The sequence below is a fragment of the Tasmannia lanceolata genome, unplaced genomic scaffold (genome assembly GCF_043159265.1).
Source record: "Tasmannia lanceolata isolate RefF3 unplaced genomic scaffold, GAP_Taslan_0.1 ptg000029l, whole genome shotgun sequence".
Taxonomy (NCBI): domain Eukaryota; kingdom Viridiplantae; phylum Streptophyta; class Magnoliopsida; order Canellales; family Winteraceae; genus Tasmannia; species Tasmannia lanceolata.
In genome coordinates, this window is record NW_027518706.1 from 5807824 (window position 1) to 5833043 (window position 25220).

At 37.0% G+C, this 25220-nt stretch overlaps 1 protein-coding gene and 1 pseudogene across 1 annotated transcript; both read left to right on the plus strand.

Annotated features, from left to right (window-relative positions):
* The first annotated feature begins 5114 nt into the window (after positions 1–5114).
* LOC143858970 (uncharacterized) lies at positions 5115–12232 on the plus strand. The gene is made up of 3 exons (XM_077369661.1): positions 5115–6606; positions 6693–7643; positions 11838–12232. Exons 1-3 carry the CDS (start codon positions 5115–5117, stop codon positions 12230–12232), a joined length of 2838 nt encoding a protein of 945 aa, XP_077225776.1.
* Positions 12233–22166: 9934 nt separating this feature from the next.
* LOC143858972 (N6-adenosine-methyltransferase non-catalytic subunit MTB-like) lies at positions 22167–24743 on the plus strand (annotated as a pseudogene).
* The last annotated feature ends 477 nt before the right edge of the window (positions 24744–25220 follow it).

Here is a 25220-nt window from a genome sequence, read left to right on the forward strand (position 1 = left end):
ATATCTTGGACAACCTGAATATGACCCCATGCCACCCCTATATATTCTGTAACTCAAAGGCTGCACATATTAAAAAAAAGTTGATAATTATAGCTTCTGCAACATCAACTAACTCATGCCAAGTAATAACATATAACGAAAAATTCATAGTACAAAAAAGAAGGGGGGCATGTATATATAAATGTAAAAATTATACCATCTCTAAGGCCACCAAATTAGTGTTGGACAACTGTATCCTAACAACAGAAGCTGATCATCCTGCAGATCGTAAAGAAATCCTCCGCAGAGCAAAGTTTAAGCAATGAAGATTCATAAATGTTGATGTAGTGAACTTAAAGAAAGTAGCTAACTTAAAGAAATTAGCAAGTCGATAAAAAGAAAAATGAAAATGAAAAGAAGAATAATACAGGGCTTTCTTCAGCAAGTAATTATGTAGGACCTAACAATGTGGAAATTAGTGTGAAGATCTGAATCAAAACAGAGGGATTGAACCAAAAGAGAGCATTCAAAGCATAAGATTTTAGATAAAATATTTGATAGCCTTGTCCTTCATCACAAAGCAACACCGAATCAAGTATTGAGCATATTATGTAATTCTCAAGTATTGAGCATACTGAGCATTTTGAGCTCTTAGGCTTAGTGTTTGTCTCTCATATGTGCCGCGCCTTGGTTTTTCCCTCTCTCGCATGTTCCGAGTAAGGGTTGTTTTTGTGCTTTTATTGTTCTATCTCTCTCTTTATCTAATAAATCGGTAGGGGTCCCCGCAAAACCCAGCTTATCCAACTCGAAGAAAACCAGAAACATAATGATTCAACAACCCATTAAATCACAACCCAATATTCAAAATCAGACCATTCTGCAATTAAATATAGAATCCTATAAAACACATTTATTTTTTCTGAACAGAGAAAATCCTAACCCTACAATATTTCCCACCTCGCATTCAGCAAAGAAAAAAGTGTAGCTTTAGCTTCCCCCTAACTCCCTTACTTGTGTAAGCCCCTTGAATGGAAACCCTCAGACCCTCACTTGTCTTCATCACTAGCTTCACATTTCCACTATATTTCATGGACCTGACGAGTACGGATTTCCTCATTTGAAGTGTCTACTTTATACAGCCATAAAATGTGTGTGTGAGAGAGAGAGAGAGAGAGAGAGAGAGAGAGAGAGAGAGGGTGTGTATGGAGGGGCGCTCCTGCGCCGTCAGTCAGTGTGACCATCTGATTTTGGTGTGTGCGTGTGGAGCGTGTGAGGGTGTGTGCGGGTTCGTCTGTACTTACACAGATGGAAAGGACTTTTCAGGTGTACTCGTGACGACTAAACATAGAGACTCTCAGGGTCAGCAGATCGTTGGACTCAAGCTAAATGACAAAAGGGATACTGACAGAACGCTAGTGCGAGGGATAGTTTAGTTAAAGAGATAGACACACCAGAGAAGATGAATTCATTGCTAACTTAATCCAAGTATAGCTACAATTACATAAAGTAAAGGTTTCAAGTGCTTAAAAAAAAGATAAAATGCTGAAAACATGTTTGGATTTGGTTTTGTGACCTCTTCCATGGAGACAAACGTCTCCTTATATAGCTTTATTCTGGTAACCGTTCTTCATTACCCCACGTTCTCTTGGAGGTCGGGAACTTTTTTTTGTAACTAGCCATGATGAGTTCCCTTATTCTCAGGTCCTCCATTGTCCAAGTGGTTATCATCCACCTTCTCATGTTTGGAAACTGTAATGTTACATCCTTGAATAAGTCAAACCGTGTTCTCTTAGTAATTCGGTCCCATTTGACAGACTGGCTTTAAGTTTGAACACACACTAGAGGGGGTCTTCTAATCATGGTTTAAAATTTTGGTTTCGGTACTGGTTTCGGACCCCTGAAATTCAGAATTTCGGTCAAAATTTGGTAATAATTTAAAAAGGTTATTTAATTAATTTTGAAATTTCGGATCGAAATTTTGTAACATTTCTTTTTTTGACACATGTTTTACATAAACTTCTCATATGTTTCCCATGCATTTTGGAAATATTTCTCCAATTTTTTTTATCATGTTTAGGAAACGTTTCTAAAACGGGTTTCCCACATTTTAGGGGAAACGGGTTTCCCACACGCGAGAAACGCATTTTAGGGGAAACAGGTTCCACACTTGTCCAAGGAGTTTTCGGCAACTATGGGCTTAAATATGAACACACGCACTAGAGGGGGTCTTCTAATAACTGTTCATCTTACTAGATTCCCATATAGGCACATTCCTCCACACACCCAATAAATGCCAGCGTGGCATGTACTTTATTGACCTAACTACAAAGGTTAGTCACGAAAATTTGTGAGCGTTAACATATGGTGGGGGAAGGAGGGAGATTTTCTAATGAGACTGCCATCATTACTATTATTCCATCTTATTTCTCACTTCTTTTTTCATCTATCTTTTTCAAGTTCATACTTAGCTGCCAAACCTTTGGTGAAAAGGACTCCAATTTATTCTCCATTAAAAAATACTTTTACACTTTAGGAAGAATATTTGGACATAGTTATGAAGGAGCAAAGTCGTGAAACACGAGCAAGACCAAAGCTACTCGAGTCAAGAATATTTTAAAATGAAATTGGGAGACAAAAAAATTCGTCTTGTATGTTTTGCGTGCAAATCTTATATTTTAAGCTCACCAAACTTATGGTGAGCTAGCTTGCCCAATCACATGGGGGCCCACTTTGTTAGGATGATCCAAGCCATTCATTTGAAAGTCCTTTACATAGATGGGGGGTGTACCAAAAATCAGCTCCATAGGATCATCCTAACCCCTCCATTTGTGGAGGACAAGAATGGACAGACACAAATCTGCCCCATTTTTGTCCTCCACAAATAGAGCGGTTAGGATGATCCTATGGAGCTGATTTTTGGTACACCCCCTATCTATGATAAGGCCTTGCAAATGAATGGTTTGGATCACTCCCCAAAATGTGGGACCCATGTGATTGGGCAAGCTAGCTCACCATAAGTTTGGTGAGGTTTCCTCATTTTAAAAACCACCTCTTTTCTAAAATATTAAAACCTTTTTATTTTCAACACCACTTTTATTTTTAAAATCCCCAACACCAATTACTACTTTTTTGCCTTCGATGGGAGCTGATAAAGTTGCCCCTTCAACGATAAATTCGCCTAACTGAATTCTTTAGGTGTGAATTTATCAGTCACCCTCCCAGGCCTCGCCTAAAATCGATTTCCCTTTTCATATGATTCATTTTGCTTTCCTTGTTCGTTTGGATTATGAGAATCGACATAACCAGTTTTCAACTAAAAATCAATTCTAAAAACCCAAAACCAATAGGTCCTTTAAGCTAGTAAAACCAATGCTCTACAATCCGTGTGGACAGATACGTATGCAAACTCTCATTCCCTAAAAATGGTTAGCAATGGAATATTCTTAGCCCATTTTTGTTTTGGAAATTTAGAATTGATTTTAGTCGAGGCCGAGCGTAGGCGCAATTTTAAGGTTGCTCCATTGTGACCTGGTGGTCACGGGTTCGAGTCACGGAAACGTCCTCTTTGCAAAGTAGGGGTAAGGCTGCGTACATCTAGCCTTTCCCAGGCCCCGCCCTATTAGAATAGATTTTTAGCCCTTACCACCATAACAATTTCATGCTATTAGTGAAAGAAATGGATTCCTGTGGCTCTGTTTGGATTGAAAGAAAAACTTTTCTGATGGAAATTTTTTTCTCTAGAAATTTTTTTCTTCCGTTTTTGTGTTGGATTTTGTGAATCGATTTTGATCCAAAACAGATCATCTGGACTCAAAACTAAACGCAATTTGCATCCAATAATCAGTTTTGGAATCAAAATTGATTCTAAAAATCCAAAACAAAGAGGGCCAAAAGCTCTGCGCAAGCCGTGTTATTTAATCGACACAAATTCATTTAATCGACTAATTTACACTTGCCTGAATTGATTATGGCCACTAAGCTTGCATATAAAGCCACTAAACTAGCTAAGCATGCATGTAGAGCCATAAACCATAAAAGGGATTTTGCAACTCATTGGAGGGCCATGGCCCACTCATGCTATATGTGCCTCCACCCCTTTGGGAGAAAAAAGAGTACGCCCAACAGCAAAACGAAAACAGTACATCGAGGGACAAAATTATTTTAGTGAAAGAAATGGATTGTTGTGGATTGAAAGAAAAAAAATTCCGTTGGAAAAAATTTTCTCTAGAATTTTTTTTCTTCCCACAATTTAGAGAGAAATAATATGATCATGGTTAATTTAGAGGAATATCATCATAAACTGAAGGTCTCTCTAAATAAAAATTGAACAAGGTGGGTTCAAGTAATTTTTTCCATGAGTAAAGAGTAGGCAATTTTAATTTTTTTCCCCTTTCCAAACTTTTCCACAAGATTCCATAAATCCAAAGGAGGGGTGGGAAGATCATAATGCCACCCATAGGCCATACCTTTTTTTTTTTTTGATGGGTTAACCATAGGCCATACTACTCGATAAATAAAGGGTATTCGTGTCTTTTTCAAACTTAATTTATCTGCCGCGTGAAGTGACGGTGGAAAAATGGTCCCGGTGTGAGTGGTGTCAGTATCAAAATAGATAACTGTGTGGGTGGTGCCAGTATCAAAATAGATAAGTGTGGATATTAGTGTGTTAGTGGTGTCAGTATCAAAATGTATGTGTCGATATCAGTGTGAGAGGGGCGGCTGGTGCCAGTTAGAGGGGCTGAATTTATCTTCAAGTAGTTAACCATTTTCAGTCGAATACTAAATATTAAATTGTTTTCTTAAATAAAAAGTAGAGGGTCTCTTATTCTGGTGTGATCATCATTTCGTTCTGTATAAAGGTCGAGTGTGATCAAATGAAATTGGGAGACAAAAAATAAATAAAATAAAAATAAGCCCAGCACAAGAAGAGCTTCAATCAGGATGGAGCTACCAGGTATGAGTCTTCTTAGTGTGCTTTGGTCAATCATCTTCTCTGTAAATCTCTTCCTAGCCATGAACGTAGTACACTCGAATTCTGCAACCACCACCACCTTACTTGGAAATGAAACCGATCGAATGGCTCTGCTCGCTTTTAAGGATGGGATAACAAGTGATCCTCTTGGAGCCTTATCATCATGGAACCATACTCTCCATTTCTGCCACTGGAATGGAGTCACGTGCATCAAAGGGTCACTGTATTGAACCTTAGTGGGCAGAACTTGCTCAGTGGGCAGACCTTGGTGGGTACTCTATCTCCTGCCATATCCAACCTCACCTTCCTTAGGGAAATCCACCTCCAAGAAAACAGCTTCAATGGCCAAATATCCCAAGATATTGGCCGTCTATTTAGACTGCGACATCTTAATATGAGTCATAATTCCTTGGGAGGGGAAATTCCATCCAATCTCACCCACTGTAGGGACCTCAGAATCATCGAATTGAGTTTCAATGAGTTGACAGGGAAAATTCCCATCCAACTTAGCACTCTACCGAAGCTATCCTGGTTGTTTCTTTATAATAATAATCTTACAGGGAGCATTCCACCTCAACTAGGGAACGTTTCATCTCTCATGTATCTCAATTTCAGGGAAAATAGTTTGGTAGGACACATCCCAGATGACCTGGGTCGAATTAATCACTTGAAAACGATCTCCCTTTCTTTAAATTCATTATCCGGTACGGTTCCTTCCTCTTTTTATAATAATCTCTCGTTTCTTGAGCAGTTTGCCGTGACAGAAAACCAGTTACACGGAACCCTTCCACCCAACATAGGATTCTCCCTTCCTAAACTCAAATATCTACTTTTAGGAGACAATCAATTTACCGGACACATTCCAAATTCATTATCCAATGTTTCAAGTCTTGAATGGCTTCAAATGGATAGAAACCAGTTTAGCGGACCTGTGCCTGAAAATATTGGATGGGGAAAGAATCTACTCAGATTTGACTTGAGCTATAATTACCTAGGCCTTGGTAGAGCTGACGACTTGAAATTTATCACTTCTTTGACTAACTGTAGTAACCTAAATGAATTGTCCATTCAGAGAAATCATTTTGCTGGCCCAATTCCCAACTACATAGCCAATCTCTCAACTCACCTTTATCGGTTCGCAATAGGAGAAAACCAAATTTCTGGTAACATCCCTAGTCAGATCGGGAATCTCATCAATTTACAACATTTGGGTATATATTCAACCTTCATCACGGGTTCTATTCCCGCTTCAATTGGGATGCTCCAGAACTTACATCAACTCTACTTGGGAAATAATAGTTTGTCCGGGAAAATCCCATACAGTATTGGAAATATTACTCAATTGACTGACCTCGATTTAGGATCTAACAACCTTCAAGGAAGCATACCTCTATCTCTTGCAAACTGTACAAAACTTTTAGCATTGAGCCTTTTTCAAAATAACCTCGGTGGTACGATACCAAAACAAATTATTGGCCTTTCTTCACTATCAATACGACTCGTTTTGGCTCAAAAAATTTTTACTGGCTCCCTCCCATCAGAAGTGGGTAACTTGAAAATTCTAGAGGGATTGGATGTTTCTCAGAACAAATTGTTAGGTGAAATCCCAAGCACTCTTGCAAATTGTAAGAGCATGCGAGAACTTTATATGCATGGTAACGCCTTCCGAGGAGATGTTTTGTCAGTTTTACAACATTAACATCCATTGAAGTCCTTGATCTTTCATACAATAACTTCTCAGGGAAGATTCCAAAATATCTAGAGGGGTTTAAGTTTCTAGAGTATCTAAACTTGTCTTTCAACAATTTTAAGGGTGAAGTTCCAAAACAAGGGGTCTTTGGAAGTGCCAGTGCAATTTCAGTCACGGGAAATGATAATCTTTGTGGTGGTATCCTAGAATTAAAGTTGCCTACATGCCCAGTGCTAGCTAATGACAGACGAGGAAAAGTCCATGTTTCTAGAGTAATCATCATAGTAGTAAGTGCGGTTGTATGTTTGATTTTCTTATTGTGTGTCCCTGCTTCACTTTACTGGGTAAGAAAGTCAAGGAAGAAACCATCTTCCCTTAATTCTATGGAGGGCCGGCATTTTAAGGTTTCTTATGCAGAGCTCTGTAAAGCAACAGATGGGTTCTCTTCCGCCAATTTGATAGGCACGGGAAGTTATGGATCAGTTTATAAGGGAATCCTTAGTCGCATTGAAAATGTTGTTGCTATCAAAGTGCTCAACCTTCACTTAAGGGGAGCTTCAAAGAGTTTCATAGCTGAATGCAACGCATTGAGAAACATTCGTCATCGAAATCTTGTGAAGATCATAACTTCTTGTTCAAGCATCGATTTTGGAGGTAATGATTTCAAAGCTCTCGTGCTTGAGTTCATGCCAAATGGGAGTCTAGAGAAGTGGTTGCATTCAAAATTAGATGGGCAACATCAATTAGGAAGTTTAAACTTCATTAAGAGATTAAACATAGCAATTGACATAGCTTCTGCGTTGGATTATCTTCACCATCATTGCCATACACCGATTGCTCATTGTGATCTAAAGCCAAGCAACATTTTTTTGGATGAAGACATGAATGCTCATGTGGGTGATTTTGGGTTAGCCAAGTTTTATCCAAGAATCATTCATAGCTCATCTGAAGATCAAAGCAGCACAACTGGATTAAAGGGAACTATTGGGTACATTGCTCCAGGTAATAATTTTATCAATTTTCGTCATCCTGTCTATTCTCAATGAGTTTTATAAGATATTTCTCACTTATTAGGTATATAATGTACTGCAACAAAGGCTAAATTAGCATCTTGAACCAAAAAAATTACTTGATAGCATTTCTATATTTATTGACAAAGTATATAGGAATGTTATTTTACATCAAGTGGTCTCTTACATGTCACCCGAATAATAGGCGGCCTTTTTAGTACCTATGACCATGAGTTTTTTTATGCAAAATAGTTGTGTAGAAAATGCTAATCATGTTAATGGTTAAAAAATTATAATTTTGGAAAAATTCTGAGAAGTAATTATTCAATTATTCAATAAAGTCTCTAATATTATTAGAAAATAATGAGAAATTTTGTAAATCAATTTTCAAAAAACCCATGACTAATGTTTCTCAACAAAAAATGGCCCAACATTCCAATGATGAATCAAATCGTGCTTCTTAAATGAGCTAGAGCAGTAAAACACCCCAAAGACCCATGTGAGAAAATATATTCCAATGAAAGAAGCAAAAGTACCATGAAAAGTGCCTTTTTTCAAAATTATCCAACTTTTCAAGAAGGACCAAAACGTCCTGGAGTTGGCCAATCGGACGAACCCCTGTTCGATTGGATCCCACTACCGCTGGGCATCATTGCTATAGCCTGAAACCATGTGCGCAACCCCTTTGCCATTTCAAAGATTGGGTGAACCATTTGCCAAGATTGTCTAGAGCTGGACGATCGTCAACCACCCTTGAACGAAGGTATAACACTCTGAGGAGTGTGACAAAGCCAAACATTTAGCAACTACTCATCCACGAAGGTATAACACAATGTCTACTCTTGCATTTGTAGATTTTGTGTTACTACATCTGTAAATTTTGTGGTTACTGCATTAATTGTGGAGATTTTGGACTTAATAAGATTATTGGAGCCTAGGATTGAGCATCGTAGGAGGTCGGCTAATGAGGCGGTGGATATTCTAGCAAAGGAAGGAGTCCTTTGGGAGTCCATGTTAGTCGTGTCGCCGGTTATCTCACCTATCTAACAGGCTTTGTAATGAGTCTGCGGACCACTTTTAAGTATCATGTGTGGGACATCTTGTCCCCGCCCAATACTTTTTGTCTATTAATGCAATGTCAATTTTCAAAAAAAAAACATAGAGTTAGGTATTTGTTTTCATTCCACTGGTTCAGACGAAGGGTGGGGGTCAAGTAGCCACTTTCTTGCATTGGCCTCACAAGGATTTCCAGATTAATGACTGCCGCCAAAGTTCCCAATTGGCGCATCACAAGTTCACTCCACGCCATCTGCTGAAGGTGCACACACTTCCCTCTAGATGTCAGTGGAGGATGGTTCTGACACTCAGAACCCTTGCTTTCTTTCTAATAAATAGTTGTTTCTATTAATCCCTAGTCAAATATTTCAACTTTTGGTGATTTTTTTCAAAGAAAAGTGGTTTGGAAGAAAGATGAACTATGTTCTCCAAAAGAGCTTGAGCACATGACAAGCAGCACTTTTCTAGTCTGGTTAGATGGTTCTATACAGAGTCATGTCAGGGACTTAGGGCTCATAATCCCTATTTGGTGATCCTAGGGTAATAAGTGATGCATTACCTCATTCCATCTAGGATCGTAAGAATGCGGTGTGTGTGTGTGTGTGTGTGTGAGAGACAGAGATCCAAGGAATGAATTTATGGCAATCCTCGATCGGAAGAGAAAAGATGGAGGAATATTTATAGTTGCCATACGTTATATATGGCCAATCTAGAATCAGGAATGCAGAGGCTAGGGCAAGGCAAGAGTAGCATGTGGACAAATCCAAGGAATGATTATTGTTTAACCAGCTATCAAAGGTTGTTACAATTCCAAACAAAACTCTCAGTAGCTCATTGAAAAGTGTAAAACAATGTGAGTCTTACTCATAATGAAAACATGGTCATGCGAATAATTGTAGCCTTTTGGTAACTATCCTAAGTTCCATTTGTCAATTATCCTAAATTTAAGGTGTTTGATCATTATAAGTCAAGGAGGTTTCTCATAATTCCTAATAATAAATACGAGACTTTTGGATTAATGTTGTGACTGAAATAATGTTTCTTTTGGAAGGGAAGGTTAAATGATGCCATTTCCCTTTCCGAGACACGTTTGGTTGGTGTGCACTATTCATTCTACTTCCTTGTGTTTAATGGATTTTTCAACAATTGCCTTTTAAGTTGCCTCTCCCAAGTCAACATGAAAGTGAAATTAAAGATTTGACATTTTCAACTATTTTGTTTGTACTTAGAAAATGACATCATTTCACTTTCCTTCTACTTCTACTTATGTTTTACCTTATAAGTAGTATGAAATTAAATTTAATCTACTTTTGTAGTGCTTTTGCTTGTGTAATCACTGAGACTTGGTTGGTTTTATATGAAAAAATCATGTTGAGAAATTATCATGGTCCAAAATTGGCTAGCATTTTTTAGTAATACATAGTGGAATGCAATTCATCACTTACATGACTTGATTGGCCGAAACCCATGTTATATTGATTCTTCTAAATGGGTGAAGTACCCGTGTGGGACACATACGTCTCAAATTGCACGAGTCTCTAAGACAGTTCTAGATCTCTTTTATCTGTTTTCTGTTTTACTGGATGCTACTACCACAACTTCATAATTATCACACATTTTGAATTTTACCCATCCTATTAGTAATTTTCTTAAAAAAACCAAATATTATATCTACTTAACTTATCAAAATTTAAATATGTTACTAGTTAAAATAATATTATTATGTAAAAAATTAAAATTTGACAATTGATTAAAATATTTTGGTGAATCTACAAATCATTCTTTTTGAGGTTTGCTGAATTTGACAATAGAGAACCGTGTCAGATTCTGACACTCTTACCTATGCCAGAGGCGGAGCTAGGAATTTGCCCCACAAGGGGGCAAAAAATAGTTGTTATATAATAATCAATAAATTATCTTAAAGTAAAAAAAAATTACACAAATTTTAATTCAAATTACTTTCAATTTAAAAATTATTTATATTTTTTTCTGCCCACAAAAAATTTACTCAATTAAATCCAATGATTTTTCATGTTTTGATGTATCATAGTTACTAAAGATACGAGATGATGGTTCAATCCTCACCTCATTGTCTTCCAAATTAATTTTGAAGCTCTCACAAGTCATAAGATTTATGAGTAAATAAGCATTCGTAGCCCATAGAAGTATAGGTCACGCCCCCATCAAAACATGAGGGGAAGTGATATATCCGTCCTTTTTTCTAGTTGGGACCCAGCTTATACATAGGCTTGGGTGGAGATAGTGGGATGCATGCACAACATCAAAACATGAATAAAATGGTAGGCCTCACCCATCAAAACATGTGGAAAGTGGGTGGGCCCCACCCATTCTATGCATATGGTGTAAAAAAAATTACACCATAGAAAAAATTCCAAACCAGAAGACAATAATCAGTTTTAGATTCAAAATAAATTTTCAAAATCCAAACACCAACAAGGCCGTTCATCTAAAAATCTAACTCTTACTTTTGTAATCCCTTGTATACACCTTGTTGGGTATCCATATAGGATGGTACTAAGACCATGTGAGTCACCCGATGATGTTTTACAAGATCAATGGTCTTGATTTCATCTACATGTTCACTCATGTCCCTTTTTAAATCCCAAAATTATATGGGATGATCATAAGAAATGACCTTGTATACCATTACCAAGTAGAGGGCAATTTTGTAGTTTTAGTTACAAGATATGGGCACAACTATTGTCTCTTTAAATCTCAAAATTGCTCCTTAAACAAATCATAAAATATGACGGCAATTTTGTAGTTATAGTTATAAAATATGGGCAATATAAGTAGAAGGAACAAACACCCTTAGAATATGAAAAAGATATTCTCTACAACCACAAATCGGCAATGCAACATAGGACAAAACATCTATATTTTCTTTCATTGTGCTAAATCGTTTCTTATGTGTTTCTCTAAAAATTCTAGACTCTTTCCATGAAACTTAGGTTTCTAAATGTGAAGAGATCATTCAATTATCTATCATCTCTTTGATAAAATGTTCACCTTTTTTTCAAAATCAAACCTCATATTTGCTTTTAGTTTCTAACTGGTATCTTATATCCTTTATCACAACAAAAAGTGTAAAAGATGTGTGGAATTGCAGAATATGGGGCAGGTGGTCATGTGTCCACAACTGGAGATGTGTATAGCTATGGGATTCTTTTATTAGAGATATTCACTGGAAAGCGCCCCACAGATGAAATGTTTAAGGATGGCCTAAGTCTTCACAAATTTGTCCAGTTGTCTTGGCCGGATCGAGTGATGGAGATTTTGGATCCATTAGTTCTTGTAGATCATGATGAAGGAAGAGCCACAAACATTACTGAGAATTACAATGACAAGATACGTCGTTTGCAGGACTGTTTGGTATCTTTAGTGAGGATTGGAGTGGTGTGTTCTGCAGAATCTCTGAGAGAACGAATGGAGATGGGAGACGTTGTAAAGGAAATGTGTTCTATTAGAAACATATATCTTGGTGCTGGGATCCACAAAGAATGATGAAATAGGGCCTTATTTGTCATTGAAGGTTTATCTAACCTAAGTAATTTTTGAGATACTACGGAAAAAAAAAATTCACTTCTACATCCATTTTGTTTCCCATTGGACAAATATTACTATTTTACATGTTATTTCTTTGATGTATTTGTAAGTTAATGTTATATTATTATATGCGTTTTGTTTGGTGCTTCCACTTGCAAGTAATGTTTTTTTCTCATATCTATATTTTCTTCACCTATTAATACAAAATTACTATCAAATCTTGAGTGTGAAGGTTTCCATTACAATACATTGATCATTCCTTCCTAGGAGATTTATGGAAGATGATTACCAAGCCTTTAATTAAAACAAGGTAGCTACATGTTGGAAATTAAATATAAGTTTGTGGAAGAAGGCTTTATTCTTCATTATCCTTTTTTCTGCTTTCATTTGAATTTGTATGTGATGAATGGGTTTCTTCACATTCAGTATTGGAGAAACCCTCTCTTCAAGTTTGTATGGAGTGAGACATGCCTATTTTGGTGAGAAACACTCTCCTACTTTTTCTTCTTTTTATTCTCCTTTGAATTTTTTAGGTTTTGTTTTGCTTTCTCTTCGATTTTTCCTTCCTTTAGGCGACCCCTTGATTTTTTTTCCTTTATTGGACTCATCACGCACAAACCAATTAATCCCATAGTTAGCAAAACGTGATTTGGCAAAACCAAAAAAAAACGGGACAAATAAATTTGAGTTTAATACGGTACTGGTTGAAAAAACCATAGTAAAAAAACAGAAACACAAGAAATGAGTTTAGAATTTTGTCATTTACAAAATATGGTGGCGCTAAAATTAGAAAGTTGGCCGAAAAAAAGTGTTTAAAACGTTTAAAATGCATTTTAAACGTGTTTAAAACATTTGCCTAAAAAACAGAGTTTTATTCTTTGTAAAAGTTTTAAACGGCACACAATAAAACAAAAAGAAAAAATGTCGTTTTAAACAGAGTTTTGCTAACTATGATTAATCATGAGGAATAAAGGGCGTTTTATATTACTCCGTGATGTGTAATATAAAACCAGTTTTAGGAAGAATAAAGCCTAGAACTATTGTCCTGATGCGTGAAGAATACCCTGTTTTAGGAAGGGTGAATGGTACAGCACCACCTTCTACTCTACTCTAACCACATGAAAATAAGAAAAAAGTTTTCAATTCCAATCCATTGAGGAGTGATTAATTGAGATTTGAGGTTGGCGGGTTCTCTGTCAAACTATAAGAGAAGTAAAAACAAGAGAAATGATTTCAGCACAACTATGTTTTGATACATGCGCGCATGTATCTTGTCTTTTAGCATTTAATTGTTAGGTAAGTCCTTTTTGGGGACAGTAAAAGCCCTTTTAAAGCTCTTTAAATATAAAAGACAAGAAACATGAGCCTCTTGTGTCAAAAGATGTGTGTGTTGAAATCATTTCCCCAAAACAAACAGCAGGTGACAAAAGACAAAAACCATTTATAGTTTGTTTTTCCTCACTCTCCCACTTCCATTTCCATTTCCATTTTCATGATAGTGTGTTAACCAAAACAAAAGCTCTTCAATTGGAGTTTAAAACCATCTCCAATTGAAACTATTTTTTAGGTGTGATTCTATATTCAAATCCATATCAGGAATCCTAAGTAACTTAATTAACTCCTTAAGCCAGAAGCTACTTCTTTCCTTGCCTTCCATTTCTTTGAGGATGAGCTTTTTTAATTTGTTTGTATCAATAGCCAGCCTCAAAAGCATGTTTACATCCTAAGGGAAGCATTGCAATGCAAGAGGCCAAACCAACCTTTTCTTTTCTTCCGTGTGATTAATTGCAGCCCTATTTTCCTATCATTACTTCCTTCTATTTGTCTCTTCCTAAGTAATGAAAAGGGGCGCATTTATCTTTCCCTATCTTTAACTTCTTATCTTATCCCACTTGATAAGAACAAACAACAAATAAAGAAACTTTGTTCGTATCTTCATTCTACATGTCTAATGAGAGAGATTTAGAGTGAACCTAAATTATAAACGGAGGATCACCCATTGACATTGTCATTGTGATTTCTCACAATCCGCCCATTGGAATTTCCATTTTTGTCAACGTGTATGACCTCCTAAAGATGTGTTTTAATTTTATTTATTTATTTATCTTTTATATTATTTTAAGTTCAATATGTTTATCATATTCATATGAGAGAGAGAGAGAGAGAGAGAGAGAGAGAGAGAGAGCGCGCGCTTAAGGTCTTTTTTGGATTGCCACAAAAAAAAAAAACTTTCACACGAAATTTTTTCTTACAGCTCCGTTTCTTTCAACGTAAAATTTGGTTTATGTTGTAAAAATGAACATAAAACAAATTTTATGTCCAATTTTACGTCGAAAGAAACGGAGCCTACACAAATTTTTTCTTCCCACAATTTAGAGGGAAATAATTTGATTATTGATAATTTAGGGGGATGTCATCATAAATTGATGGTCCCTGTCAATATAAATCGAATAGTGTTGTTTTAAGTTACCTTTTTTCTTGTTTTAAAAAAATAAGAAATTTTAGTGACACTTATCCTTTCCAAATTTTAGAAACAAGCATGTTTGAGTGTGGAAAAACCCAAAATGATGATTTTTTTTTATAAAAGCATAAATTTTAAAAGTTAGATACGACAGATCTAAGCTTAGTTATTTATTACGCTTAAAACAACAACACTACCTTGCACACAAGAGTTTTCAACATCATATTGTTACCGATTGTTGATGAAAGGGCTAACTTGCACAAAGCCCAGGTCTAGTTTTAAACCAATACGATACATTAAATGGTCGAGTTAAGAGTTTTTTTGAAGCTCACAGTCTAACGTATAAAGATTCGAGTATTCTTGTCACCAAATAATTTTGGATAAATCTGAGATTCAACAAAGCAATATATGTTATTTTATGTCTTGTTAAAACTATCTCAATCATCCAGGGGGCACACATGTAAACTGATAATTTATGATATTGGTCAACGAAAAGATTAGAATGGTCATTGCACAAAACTCACATTAACTTAACAACCCTATTTGCTTGAACATGTAACAAAACTGGGCAATAGCTTGCTAAGAAAAGATACCAGCACTACGATGTTTTGATATTTCCACAAAAGCAGCTTGTTTTTTTATATTTAAAGTGGCACACATGTAAACTGATAATCTATAATATTGGTCGACGAAAATGAGTAGAATGGTCACTGCACAAAACTCACATTAATATAATAATCCTAATTGCTTGAACATGTAACAAAAATGGGCAATTGCTTGCTAAGAAATGATATCGGCACTACCATGTTTTGATAATTCCACTAAAGCATCTTGTCTTTTAATATTTAAAGAGCTGTCAAAAGGTTATTACAGTTCCCAGAAGAAAATTTAAAAGAAAAGACAAGCTGGGAAAGTACAACTATTAAAACATAGTTGTGGTTATATCATTTCCCTTGCTAAAATGTGACAAAAATGTGACAGGTGGTCCTTACCACTGGCAAATGTAAAAACATCAGCGATTATTTTAGGGATTTTTGCTGATACTACATGGCAAAATAATTGCTTATTAGTCCCTAAGAAAAGCATATTAGCTGAACAGTCCTACTTTTAGAAAATATTTGCTAAAAGGTCCCTAAAACTCACGAACTTCATTTTTCTCCTTTAAAAATTTTAAAATGGCAATTTTACACCCCCCGCCCCAATTAGTTTTAGCATTTTTTTATTTCCCTTCCAATTTTTTTGGAAAAAAACTAGGAAATAAGCAACAATATTATCTCTTCCAATATTGACTTTCCCTTTGACCTTCTCCCTTCTTCTTCTTCTTAGATTAGAAGCCAAACCCTAGTTCTTATTCCCAAAACAAAACTAAAACCCTACCGTAATACAAAATACCTTCTACTTAGGCCCCGTTGGATTGTAGGAATTTTATTGGAAAAGTTTGGAAAGGTAAAAAAATCTAAAATTTCTTATTTCTTACACATAAAAAAAGATAAGGTAAACCAACCCTATTCAATTTTTCAGTTAGGGACCTTCGGTTTATGATGTTATCCCTCTAAATTAATCAGACATAATTCCTCAATGGAAAAAAATTTCAATAGAAATAATTTTCCATCAGAGATATTTTCTTGCAATCCAACCAAGATAGGAATTTCTTAGAAAAGTTAGAAACAAAAAATATTCCTATAATTTCTTACTTTATTTTTCGATAAAGAAAAGATATCTCAAACTGACCCTATTTAATTTATTTTAGAGGGATTTTAAATTTGTTTAATTCCTAAAATGATTTTTTTAACGTTTTTTTAACGAGAATATTGGAAGAGGTAATATTGTTGCTTATTTTCTAGTTTTTTTCCAAAAATATTGGAAGGGAAATCAAAAAATGCTAAAACTGATTAAATGGGTTTGGGGGGTAAATTTGTCATTTTAAAAAATTTAACCAAGAAAAATGAAGTTCGTGAGTTTTAGAGACCTTTTAGCAAATATTTTCTAAAAGTAGGACTGTTCAGCTAATATGCTATTCTGAGGGACTAATAAGCAATTATTTTGTCATGTAGGGACTAATCAGCAAAAATCCCATTATTTTAAGCTAATTTGTGGTGGTCAATAAGGATGATAAGAAACGAATGAATGCTCTCTTCAATTGACAGTTCTTTAAAAATGGAAATTCTATCTAAGTAATCACAACTGACATGTCTCATGGATAACTACAACAGTAACACATGGGATATGGATAAATCCAATCCAATACTGACCATTGTTCACAAAACTCCGTTTTAAACGGCGTTTTTTTTTTTTCCAAAAAACAAAAAACAAAAGGTATTTTATTAGTGTGCCATTTAAAACTTTTACTACGAATAAAACTCCATTTTTTTAAGGCAAATGTTTTAAACACATTTTAAAGGCGTTTTAAACTTTTTAAACATATTTTTTGGGCCAACTTTCTTATTTGACCCCACCATATTTTGTAAATGACAAAATTCTTAACTCATTTTCTTGTGTTTCCGTTTTTTTACTTCCTTTTTTTTAACCAATGCGTATAAAACTCGAAATTTTATCTTTCCTATTTTTTTGCCGAATCACGTTTTACTGACAATTGTTGTGGTAACTAGATTAGTATTATGAAAATACAAAGTGAGGGTATGGCAACCCAAGAGCGGGGTAAATTGGGTCTTAAAAACTTTTGCCAGAAATAATGTGGAATTCAAACTTAATGGCAAATCAAACAACAATCCACAAATCTATCTATCTATATATATAAAGCTGAATGTGGTAAGCTTGGTGGCACCACGTGGCACCCCCACTGCATTCCGAAATTTAAAAACTCTTTAAGGGGATGTTGCACACCCTTTTACACTTTTGAAATTCCAAAAGTTCTTTAAGAGTAGCTAAACAAACATAGGAAAATGAAACGCCTTTTCACACGTATTCCTCTATCACACGAAACCTTAGTAAAGTATCTTTTTCCAATAAACATTTAACGCAAAAAAGTTTTCCAATAAAGAGGCCCAAAAAAATAGGAACTTTTCTGATTTGATTTCATCTAAATTGCAAAATACGCATTTAACGCAATAAAGTTTTCCAAAAAATATTTAACGCAATAAAATTTCCCAATAAAGAATCCCATAAAAATAGGAACATTTCTAAATTGATTTGTACAAATCCGTAAGATCATAATTTTTTCTTCGCCCCGTGCATCGCACAAGACTGCAACTAGCTAAAGATAGAACCATTGTACAAACAAGAATAGAGAGAACAGATAGAAAGTGTGCGCCGAGATCTGCTTAGTTCTTCGAACTTGGTAGTTTTTACTAAAATGCCACTCAAACGACTAGTTTTCACCCTAGCCTATATATATGTTCCTTAACCCTCTAAACAGAATTCTAACACTCATAAACTCAATTGGAAAGCCATTTGGAGTTAGAAAACCCTTTGGAGCCTATATGAATCAATATCAAGTGAATTGGACATAGGATTTATTTGTACAACGACGCTATTATTGAAAAAAATAGCTCGTAGTTCTATTAAATTCGGCGGAAGAACAACAATATTTGAAAGATGTCGCTATGGATCTTCGGAAATTCGGCGGAATGCTGACGCCCAGTGTGAGCTACCTAAGAATTTCTCTACTTTCTCTCTTCTAAAGTAAAGAAATTAGGGTTTTCTGGAAATCAGGAAAAGGTTTTGAACTGAAAAACCAGAAGAGAAATATCCAGAAGTTAAAAATCTAAACCAGAGAGAAGTTAAAATCTGATTTACGCTTACGCGCCCTCTATTTATAGAATTTGAGGGGGTATTTTTGTAAATTTCCACTCAAATTTCGCAAATTGCGAAATTGGAAAATCCAATTTCACAATTTACGAAATTTGGAGTCCCATCAGTGCCATGTCGGTTGTATGGGGAAATGTGATTTCCCGTCTTTTGTGTTTTTTCGAAAACTGTGATTTTTCATCTCTTTTGGGGAATTTCGGCTGACCATAACTCCTCCGATTGGACTCCGAATCGCGCGCGGTCAAATCCGTTGGATTCCTCGTTCCGGGGATATTCTAATGAATCTAATATCGTTAGCTTTTAGGACACGAAGTGTTTTTGGGTAAAAACGGATGTTTTTTACTCAAAATTAACTTCTCGGCTAACATGCCATGTGATAACGGGCTTTTTGGTTCTGCCGTAAAAGGCGGGTGATGCGTAAAGACATGCTTTTGTTGCATCTCTGAGTTAAAATCATTTTCGAAAAGTATTTTCCTGTTTCAATAACCTAAAGAGAGATTGAGAGAAAAGGAACCGGTGCTCTAGGACTCGACATGAGATTCTTCCTCGCGACAACCTACCATTAGTTCCACCTTGACAAAATTGGGTGTCTACAACTATTTACAAATTAGTTTGGGGAGATGATCCCCCACCCCACCCCCGCGCGTAGGATTATGTGCCCCCCTTTTAACATGAATTGTTGGCAGACTTTAATTTGATCTAAAAGTATATAACAAATTGGTTGTTCTCAAAGTAGTTGTCATGTACAAAAACGACCATGACTCGGTGCATCTCCATTACCATGCTCCATTCATGTATAGGAGTCCCTGAAGTTGAGGCTTTCCCAGTGCAAAGGCAGGTTGAACAACCTCTACCGGTCAAAGAAATGCAGATAATGGAGAGAGATTAGATTAGTGACAAACCCAACAAATGATGGTGAAAAACCCTTTTTAAAAAAGTTAGTGAAAAAAAATTTCTTTCTTTGAACTTTTACTTCTTCATCAAATATGCAAGCATATATGTTTAAGTTTTAGAAATTGAAATACAGAGTCTTCACATGCCCATTCATCCAAGTTAACAGAAAGGTATATAACTATCTTTATCCGTTTGTTAACCAAAAAGTACTTGTAGAAATGGCTGAATTCAGCTGACAAATAAATTTCCGGAGCTGAACTAGCAGGTTCAATGGCTATATTGAGTAGGAAACTGATTTTTCATTTGAATTTTTATACCATTATCAGTTAACTATGCTCAGGGCCCCTTTCCAATCCGTGAACATGGTCACACGCATTCAAAGAGGGATTCCATTTAGTATTCAATATGGCAAAATGATATAGCAACCACCTTTTTTAGTGTTCATCATGAGAAGCTAAAAGTAAAAATGCGGAGAAAACAGCAAAGTAGTTATTCCTATACACAGATTACATGTCCTATAAAGACTGCTAATCACAACTCAATTAACTTGAAAGAGGGGCTGATCGATTGCCTCATGGCATCCAACACCAGTTGGGTCATTCAAAAGCTGGGCGACTTGGAGCCAAATTCTCATGTGTGGTGTGGACCTCTATAATGAGTTCCTCATGAGATATGTATAAGGGTTCAACTGCTTACTTAGGCAAACAAGAAGAAGGGTCTGACTTTGAAATCACTTGCTACAGAAGCATGGATCCCATTTGAATCTAAGAAAGTACTGCAATGTGCAACTGGGAAACATGTATGTATAGCAAAAAAAAAATGCAGCTGGGAAACATTTATACAACAAACAATAACCCTTAAGAAAGTAGCGCAATGTGCTGAACCATGCCTTTTTTGTATCCAAGTACTGCAATGAAATTGAGAGAATATTCAGTCATACGTTGACATATCTAGACAGATTCTTGTATACAGGGAGTATTTAATTAATATGCCAAGCTTAACAAGTGCAGGCTAGGCTCAGTGACCCTGCTTTCCAAATTCTTCTTCCAACGTTCAGTGAAGAAAGCACATAACATAACATGTAAATAAAAGTCAATTGATCTTTAAATTAAACAAATGAAGAACAAAACATTCATCAATATCAGAACTAGGGGTGCAAATTTGGCCCTGTCAGCCCTGACCCGCCTTGAACCCGAACAGTGTCAGGGCTGGATTTTCCAACCCTGAGGGCGGGTCAGGGTTCATTTTTTTAGACCCTGACTCAGGTCGGGTCAGGTTCTGGGTTAATGCCTCGGGTACCCTGACCCGACCCGACCCTGAGTTTTCTATTATAGAATTGAACCATCTATGGATGTTTCTTTTGCTAATGTTTTCTATTATCTTGGATTGATGTTTCTTTAGATTATTATTATTAATTGTCTCCGTTGCCCGTCATGTTGTTGAATTCATATTTTCTTATTTTGTTCCCTTTCTCTGTTTATTGATCATTTTGTTCTATATGATAAGTGGTTGCTTTATTTTTGGCACTCTTAATAAGTTAACAGGTATTTGCACTAGGGTCAATTAGGGCCGGGCCGGCCCTGCCCAATCAGGGCCAATCAGGGCGGGCCTGGGCCAGCACTGAGCCCTGGAGGGCGGGCCATGGATTGAGGTTCTTCAGCCCTAACTCAGGGTCAGGGCGGGTCAGGACCGAGATAATGGGATCCAGGGTTGGGCTAGGGTTTTGAAAAACCCGACCCTATTGCAACCCTAATCAGAACTATGCATGTTGATTGGTAGGACTTTTTATGTGATTTTGCAAAAAAGAAGCCATGCCGGTTAGGTTGGTGGGCGTTGGCTTAGAAGTTAGATCCATTTCCGCTTCTCTTTATCATTAAGCTCTTTAATCACATTGAAGTGTTCCACATCGATAGTCACAAGATTAGCATATGCATCTTGTCTCTCCTCTGCTGTCAACTCTTCTAAGTTGAAGACAAAATTTCAAACTTCTTGTTTTGGAAGACCTTGCATTGCTTGCATGGTCTGTAAGCATAGGTTTCAATATCAGTACCATATATAACACATATTTATTAGAAAATTCATTACGATCCTTATTCAAATATCCAAACCGTTCATTTAATGGGGTCCAATATTAATAGGCCTTTCCCCAAAAACCATCTCCATATAATGATCCTAACTCCCCGATCGGAAGGTTTGGATCATCCTATGGGGTTGATTTTATGGGAAAGGCTTATTTACACTGGTACCCAAAAAAAATAACAGTTTGGATCTTCGAATCAAGTGGGCCGAAGTGATTTTTTTTATGAATACACTTTTTATGATGATCCTAACTCTCCTATCTGTAAAGTCTGATCGGAGTGGATCATCGTACGGAGTTGATTTTATGGGCCAAGTGGGCTCAATTGATTTTATGGGTCTTGGTTGGTTTTTGTTTTGTTTTGAAAATGTGGGTCTTGGTTGAGTTCTTTTTAAGTTTTCTTGGGTTTGTTACAATCTTTAGGGTTTTGGTTTGGACTAGAGGAATCAATTTCCTTTTCGTGTCTTCGCTTAGACGGATGGTGTGATTTTTTTTTTTCGTATTTGTTTAGGGTTTTGGTTGGTTTTTTTATCTATTTATTAGGGTTAGGGTTTTGGGATTGCGGTATTTTATTTTATTTTTGCACGCGTGCGTGTCTGTGTGGGTTAATCATTGTTGAAGTTGCAATTTTATCTTGATTAAGGATATAGAAAGGAATATAAATCAATTGTATTTGACAGTCTTTCTTTGTAATGGATGCACTTGAATCAATTCGGAGTTACCCGGAACAGGATTTGGAGGAGAATTCAGACAGGAAGGGTTATAGGGTTGAAGAAGAGGAAGATAGGGAGATTGTTGATAAGAGAAGCGCGGGTTAAGCAACTCTAGAAAGCGCAACATTCCAGAAGAAAACGAAGAATGGGAAGATGGTGGAAAAAGAAAGAGTGTCGGGGACAAAAATGACATTAGAAAAAAGTTAGGGGGCTCAAGCAGAGGGGGCAGTGGGGACGAGGAATCATGTTCGAAGATAATGAAGAAAACCCATGAGGGGAAGAGTGTGAAGATATTGAGTAGTGTGTATCAGGATAGAGAATCGGAAATTAGTAGAAAGGGCAGGGATGTTGTAAGGAGTGAAGTATATTGTTTAGCTGATGAAAATGAGAGGAACTCTCTGAGGAAATCGAGCACAAAAACGTCCTCTCAAGAGGCTTCTCAGAGCAAAATTAGAAGCAAGGCGGATAATCCCCATGATGGGTCATTTGAAAATGCGCGGGATAGGGATTCGAGGTATTCAGGAAGGATGGAAAGTGGTAGAGATAAAGGTCTTGCAAGTTGTGAACGGGAAAGGAATCCGAGGAGAAGATGGGATGAATCTGAATCTGTCAGAAAGGCCGATGATGGTGGTTATTTGGATCATAAGCATGCGTCTTCTAGAGAGAGAAATGTTGATGCAAGAATTGAATCACAAGAGAGTAAAAGGAGGGCTTTAGATTCAAACATTGATAAGGGTGTTAGATCAAGAAACAAGAGAGAAGGGTTGATGGAGAGAGGAGTAAAAGTAGAGGCATGTCAGAGGCACAAGAAGAAAGATCAGAAGGTGTTAGAGACAATAGGCAGATGAGTGTCAGAGAGAAAATGGTGAAGGATGTTGAGTCTAGCGCCCATAGGCTGAGCTCCAGAGCCCATGGAGAGAAAACTGAGAAGAACAGACAGCAACGAGACCTTGCACATAGTGGCCGTGATGATGCGGAAAGCCGAGAGAGGTCAGATAATACAAATAGAAGTGGTAGGGAAGTGAGGCGCACTAAAAGGACACGAAGCCCTGAGAGAATTGAGAAACATCGTCAAGAGTCGGATGAAATTGATCGAGGTTTCTCTCAATCTGACAATGAAAGAAGTATTATCCACAAAGGGAGGCAAAGTGAAAAAGAAGCTTACGGAAATGATAGATCCAAAGGCAGAGATAGGGATTGGGGAGGTTCTAAAGATAGTTGGAGGAAAAGGCAGCAGAGCAGGAATGATAAAGAGGCAAAAGATGGGGATGGTGATTTTGGCTATAAAAAGGAATGGGACTCACAGAGGCGTGAACGGGATAGAATGGAGAAGCTTCATGGTAGACCTGCTTATAGAAAAGACAGAACCAGGACTGAAGGCATGAAAACCTCTAGTGTTGGAACTAAAAATGAGTATTCTGATGTGATAGAGATCAGGCCCAAGTCTCTCGATTATGAAAGAGAGGAGTCTGGATCCATGTTTTCTAGGCATACTAGTGCAGGCCAGACTTCTAGTAGGGGTTCACTGCCTCCGTTTGGAAATAACCAGGGACCGGGATCTTTCAATATGGGCATTCTTCAAGGAAGAAAAGGAGGCAGGAGAGGAAGAGGAGGAGGGGTTCAGGGGAGGGACGGGCAACATGTAATCCCAGTGCCTATGGTGGGACCTCCCTTTGGTCACTTGAGCTTGCCACCTGGACCCATGCGGGCCATTGGCCCGAACATGTCCGCAGCTCCAGGCCCACCAATTATACCGATTTTCATTCCTCCATCTCCAGGGCAAATTGTTTGGCCTGGACCTCGAGGTTTTGATATGAATGCGTTGGCTGCCCCACCTGGACTTTCTCCCATACCACCACCACGATTGTTAGGACCGCGATTCCTTCCTAATATGGGGACTGGCCCAAACCATGCAATGTATTTTAATCAATTTGGCCCTGGAAGAGGAGTATCTCCTAGCATAACTGGTCCTGGATTTAATATAATGGGACCAATTGGACGTGGAGTACCTCATGATAATGCTCCAATGGGTTGGGGTCCACCTAGGATTAGTGCTCCCCCTGGTAAAGCTCCTTCAAGGAGGGAGCAAAATGACTACTCCCAAAATTTTGTGGATACTGGTATGCGAACACAGAATTTCATCAGGGAGCTAGAACTTACCAGTGTTGTGGAGGATTACCCAAAGCTGAGGGAACTTATTCAGAGGAAAGATGAAATTGTGGCCAAATCTTCATCCCCACCCATGTATTACAAGTGTGACCTGCGCGAGCATGTGTTGTCCCCTGAATTTTTTGGCAACAAGTTCGATGTCATTCTTGTCGATCCCCCATGGGAGGAATATTTCCATCGGGCTTCTGGTGTTACTGACCATATGGAGTACTGGACACCAAAAGAAATACAAAATCTAAAAATTGAGGTACATCATTTACTTGTCCTAAGTTTATTCACTTCAATGTGTTAGTTGAGTTTTACAGAAATTACTATTTCACTTACATCTGAATTGAGTATTGATCTTGATTACCACAGCTAAGAGAGGACCCTAGAGAAAATATCTGATAGCATTAACATGATAACATCTCTTAACATCTCTCAACTTCATTGCATTGCTTTGGAATTTATTCATTTATTTATTTATTTATTTTTGGAAAATGAATTGCTTTCAACTTTATGCTCACACAGAATACAGACAAAAAAAAAACTTCATTGCATTGTCCCAAAATGCAGTAATGTTTTCAACTGTAATATACCCTTTCATTCGGTCCATATCCCATTCCAAAATTTGATTAATCGAAACAATAAGGACTTTTTCGGAGATTGGATGCAGTTACCACTTACCAATTCACCTATGATTTAGCTGGCACTTTGAATTTATCACCGACACACGTGTCATGTCGTGTCCACACCCGTCGACACTCCTTTAGACACCTTTAAATGTAATGCTAGAAGTGTTAGACTTAATATGGGCGTGTGGACACGTTTTTGTACCGTGCCAAGTGTGACATTCTATTTTATTATAGAATATTGTATATACTT

Excerpts from the sequence above, each read along its gene's own strand:
- LOC143858970 (XM_077369661.1), top strand. The coding sequence starts at position 5,115 with ATGGAACCATACTCTCCATTTCTGCCACTGGAATGGAGTCACGTGCAT. Across the intron at positions 6,607-6,692 it reads GCGAGAACTTTATATGCATG|GGAAGATTCCAAAATATCTA; the intron begins GTAACGCCTTCC and ends ATAACTTCTCAG. Across the intron at positions 7,644-11,837 it reads TATTGGGTACATTGCTCCAG|AATATGGGGCAGGTGGTCAT; the intron begins GTAATAATTTTA and ends GTGGAATTGCAG.